Raw genomic sequence first — 5,000 nt, 5'->3', positions numbered from 1 at the left:
GGGCCGACCATCAGGATGAACCAGGAAGAAGCCTTGGGCCGACCATCAGGATCCACCGGGAAGAAGCCTTGGGACAACCATCAGGACCCACCAGGAAGGAGCCTTGGGCCGACCATCAGGATCCACCAGGAAGAAGCCTTGGGACGGCCATCAAGATCCACCAGGAAGAAGCCTTGGGACGACCATCAGGCCCCACCGGGAAGGAGCCTTGGACCGACCATCAGGATCCACCGGGAAGAAGCCTTGGGACGACCATTAGGCCCCACCGGGAAGGAGCCTTGGACCGACCATCAGGATCCACCGGGAAGAAGCCTTGGGACGACCATTAGGCCCCACCGGGAAGGAGCCTTGGACCGACCATCAGGCCCCACCAGGAAGAAGCCTACCAGCGCAATAGGCCTCGACGTAAAAAAAAAATGACCACCATGCCTCACCAAAGGAACGGCCCATCAAGTCTGCCTATCTAACGACTGCCAGAACCCACGACAATGTTCAAGAGACACCACCCAGAGCCTTGAGAGGAAGAGAATGAGGTTGTGACGCTGGACTTCAATTCTGTCCTGTTGTCAGCTCGGGGTGGTGACAGGTTGACCCCTCTCTAACCCCGCCTCACCCCAGCTTCAGTCGGGATGAGTCGGGGGTCCAGCGTCGTGGGGGATATGCCCAGGTCAAAGACGGGGTGCTGTCGGCAATGATTGATCCTGTTCTCGAAATTTTCTGGGTCGGGACGGAATGGGACCGATCGGGATGTGTGAGTCGGATATGTGTGAACCCAGCCTTACCTTCCACAAACACACACACGCACCCTACCCTAGAAAAACACACACACACACACACACACACACAAACCGTTCCCTACAAACACACACACACACACACACACATACAAATTCACATACCCCTCCCTTTCCTTCCGACTCCCCAGCATCTCTCCTCCCCCTTTCCCCTCTCCCCCCTCCCTTCCCCCCCCCCTCCCCCACCCTACCCACCTGACACTCATGACTGGGCTGGTGCAGGAAGCCTTGGCCAGGTTCGCCTGCTGGAGTCGGTGGGCCCGCAGCTTCCTCTCGGCCAGCAGGAAGTAGGTGGCTGTGATGTGGCTGTACTCATTGCGATCCAGGCCGCTGCGGATGAAGGGACGGATGAGTGGGTGGATATCGAGGTGGGTGTACTGAACAGAGGATGGATGAGTGACTGGGTGAGGCAGGTGAATGGAGTTTGTGCCATGATATAAACCCCCAAAATAGATGATGCATAAACTGATCACAAATGCTTTGATGTATATTATGAAATGGTTTGTGTGAGGGGTGATTTTTTCTCATTTTTCTCGCTTGGAGGGACCATTAACCTTTCATTGCTAAACGCTCACAGTGAGTGTTAGGCGTATTTGCTGGTGGTGCTAAACGCCCACTGTGAGCTCCACCCGCGCTCAAATCTTCCGCGTATGAGTGTGTTCCAGCACTAATTCCCACAACACAGTATTGCCAATTGAGTGTGTTCTTCGCTAAATTTGGTGGAAAATCATACCGGCCCAGCGCGGCAAACCTACGGACTAGTCACTGGTGGATGTTCTTGCTCAATATAGCGGCATTTTTGCATAGCTTCCCCTGTTACCTGACGGATTCATTGACCAAATAGTTGTAAATATTGCAGTTGGTAATACCCCCTTGCCAGAGTCTGAAGGAGAGATGTCCACAGTTCCCTCAATATGGCTGATCATCCCACACGCACCGACATAAGTGTAAACATTCAACACTCCCTGAATGTGCATGTACGCTCGCAAGAGAGGCACACATAACTGATTCCCATAGATCTGGACCTCCTCTTTCCAATGGTGTTTTTGGTCTTTAGCTGTGATGAATAGTTTGTGAGATACAGAGGTTAAAAGAGACCCCCAATTGGGCTCCCCGACTGTGCCTGAGGGGATAGGCACGTCCAAACCGCACGCCAGGAAAGGGTTAAGAAATATGATCCCTGCTGTTACTGGGTTAAATAAAGAGTTAGTAATTTAGCTTCAAAATAACAAGGTGGATTAGTAAGGATGAGTTTAGTAATCTGTAATCGAGCAGTGACTTCTACATATGACTAAAAAAATAATAAAAAATAAAAATACATTAATCTAGAACACAAATCTTACCTCCACACACACTCCACTCCACTTCTCATCCACCCTCCACCTCAGCATCCACCTTTTTCCTTCCTTCAACCACCATCCACCTCCTTCACCCATCAAAATATATATAAAAAGCTTCACTCAAACACACATTCCACCCACAATCTCATCCGTTTCCCTTATCCACCTCATCCACTATCCCACAGACTCCACTTCCCCACACTCCACTCCACTTCTCATCCACCCTCCACCTCAGCATCCACCTTTTTCCTTCCTTCACCCACCACCCACCTCCTTCACCCATCAAAATATATATAAAAAGCTTCACTCAAACACACATTCCACCCACAATCTCATCCGTTTCCCTTATCCACCTCATCCACCATCCCATAAACTCCACTCCACTTCTCATCCACCCTCCACCTCAGCATCCACCTTTTTCCTTCCTTCACCCACCCTCCACCTCCTTCACCCATGTCTCACCCATCATAATATATATAAATAGCTTAACTCAAACACACATTCCACCCACAATCTCATCCGGTTACCTTATCCACCTCATCCACCATCCCATAAACTCCACTTCCCCACACTGCACTCCACTTCTCATCCACCCTCCACCTCAGCATCCACCTTTTTCCTTCCTTCACCCACCATTCACCTCCTTCACCCATGTCTCACCCATCAAAATATATATAAAAAGCTTCACTCAAACACACATTCCACCCACAATCTCATCCAGTTACCTTATCCACCTCATCCACCATTCCACAGACTCCACATCCCACAGACTCCACCTCCCCACTTTCCCCTCCACCCCTCCCAAACTCCACCCCTATACCATCCAGATATCCCTCACTCACCCCAGTATCTCCTACACCCCTTCCAACCCACTCCACACCCACCCCAACCATACCCCCTCCACTCCCCCCTTCCCCTACCACCCCACACTCACTCCAGTATCTCCTCCATGGATGCGATGTTTCCGGAGACCATTCTGTGTATAATATGTGCATGATCCTCCTCCGTCAAATGCTGCCGGGACACTAAGGGCAGCAACTCCGCCACATCCACCTCGCTGCCTTCGTCCTGCACCAGCCAGGGGTCCCGCGCGATGTCCTCTAGGGTGGAGCGCTTACCGGGGTCCCTAATCAGCATGCGCGCTATCAGGCTGGGGGGTGGAGGGGCGGAAGGATAGTTAGCTTATCCTTAATTTGGTTGGTGAGAGAGAGGATTAGATTGGAGAGATTGGAGGCAGAAGGATGACCAGTCGGTAGGCCTAAGATAACATTAAGTTGTATACAGGGAGACTTGGCACTGATGGGATTGGATGAACATTGCTAGCAGGCTGTATAGGCATAGAAATGTAGATAGATTAACGAGTGCCCAAGCATTGATACCCACACTTTAACAGGTTGGGGGGGTCATCTTGAAATCACTTGTTTTTTGTATATATATAAAAAATTTTGCTTGTATTTGACTCATTGCCATACGGAGAGGTCTGTTGTGGTGCGCCTTTCCAGTTTCTTATGTGGATGATAACCGTGATTTGTGGAAGATGTGGAATGTGGAAAAGGAAAGGAAAGTAAGTAGATAAAGAGGGAATGAAAGAGTTAAGAAGAAGTAGACAAACAGGATTAAGAAAAGAAAAAAAAATAATAAGAAGAAGAGGAAGAAAAAGAGAAGAAAAACAGAACAAGAAGAAAAGAAGAAGAAAAGAAGAAGAAGAAGAACCAAAACAATGAAGGGAAATTATTTGAGAAAAGAAAAATGAAAAAGAAAGAAAAAAACAACACCTGACTTCACCTGTATATAATTAGCTTCATTGAGAGGGGAGAGAGAGAGAGAGAGGTAAAAATGGAGGAAGGGAGGGAAGGAGGGAAGGGAGGGAGGGAGGGAAGGGAGAGAAGATATATTTAGTCTTGTCTCTCCCTCCCTCCCTCTCTTCCTCCCTTTCTGTCTGGTCTTACTCAATGTGTGTGTGTGTGTGTGTGTGTGTGTGGATATGACCTACACACACACACACACACACACGCATACCAAAGCCTTGTCAAACTATCACCAGGCTCATAACACTACCCATGGACATACTAACACAACCTCCACCAAAGCCTTGTCAAACTATCACCAGGCTCATAACACTACCCATGGACACACTAACACAACCTCCACCAAAGCCTTGTCAAACTATCACCAGGCTCGTAACACTATCCATGGACACACTAACACAACCTCCACCAAAGCCTTGTCAAACTATCACCAGGCTCATAACACTACCCATGGACACACTAACACAACCTCCACCAAAGCCTTGTCAAACTATCACCAGGCTCATAACACTACCCATGGACACACTAACACAACCTCCACCAAAGTCTTGTCAAACTATCACCAGGCTCGTAACACTACCCATGGACACACTAACACAACCTCCACCAAAGCCTTGTCAAACTATCACCAGGCTCATAACACTACCCATGGACACACTAACACAACCTCCACCAAAGCCTTCTTAGATGTGTGTGTACCAAACTATCGCTGGACTCACTCTTTGCAGGGCCGAGAGACATGTTCTGGAATGGTGTATCTGCAGTCCATAATCATTGTGAGGGTCTCGCTGTCATTGGCCTCTTGAAACGGAGCATGGCCACACACCAGCATGTACAGAATAACACCCAGAGACCAGATATCTGAAAGGAAGGTGACGTTAGTTGTTGATTTTAGAAGGACATAAACACTCATACATTCTCTACATGAATTCGTTCTCCCCAATTCTCATCACATGTCCAAACCATCTCTCCCTGTTCTGGCACTCCCTCTCTGCACACTCAATCCTTCTGCTCCCAACTCTCCCTGTTCTGGCACTCCCTCTCTGCACACTCAATCC

At 48.9% G+C, this 5,000-nt stretch overlaps 2 protein-coding genes across 26 annotated transcripts in view; one reads left to right on the top strand and one right to left on the bottom strand.

Moving 5' to 3' along the window:
- The window catches only part of LOC126988483 (melanoma-associated antigen C1-like), a 109,851-nt gene that overhangs the window by 22,938 nt on the left and 81,913 nt on the right, over positions 1–5,000 (top strand). The window lies entirely within an intron of this gene.
- LOC126988478 (SNF-related serine/threonine-protein kinase-like) overlaps positions 1–5,000 on the bottom strand; it is a 64,915-nt gene that overhangs the window by 20,346 nt on the left and 39,569 nt on the right. Inside the window, exons 5-7 of the mRNA XM_050846607.1 lie at positions 4,662–4,803; positions 3,069–3,284; positions 990–1,124 (exon numbers count right to left, since the gene is read on the bottom strand). Coding sequence (XP_050702564.1) covers positions 990–1,124; positions 3,069–3,284; positions 4,662–4,803 — 493 coding nt within the window. The remainder of the gene's footprint in view (positions 1–989; positions 1,125–3,068; positions 3,285–4,661; positions 4,804–5,000) is intronic.

This window comes from Eriocheir sinensis, chromosome 69 (assembly GCF_024679095.1).
Source record: "Eriocheir sinensis breed Jianghai 21 chromosome 69, ASM2467909v1, whole genome shotgun sequence".
Lineage (NCBI taxonomy): Eukaryota > Metazoa > Arthropoda > Malacostraca > Decapoda > Varunidae > Eriocheir > Eriocheir sinensis.
This window is presented reverse-complemented; position numbering and strand designations above follow the sequence as displayed.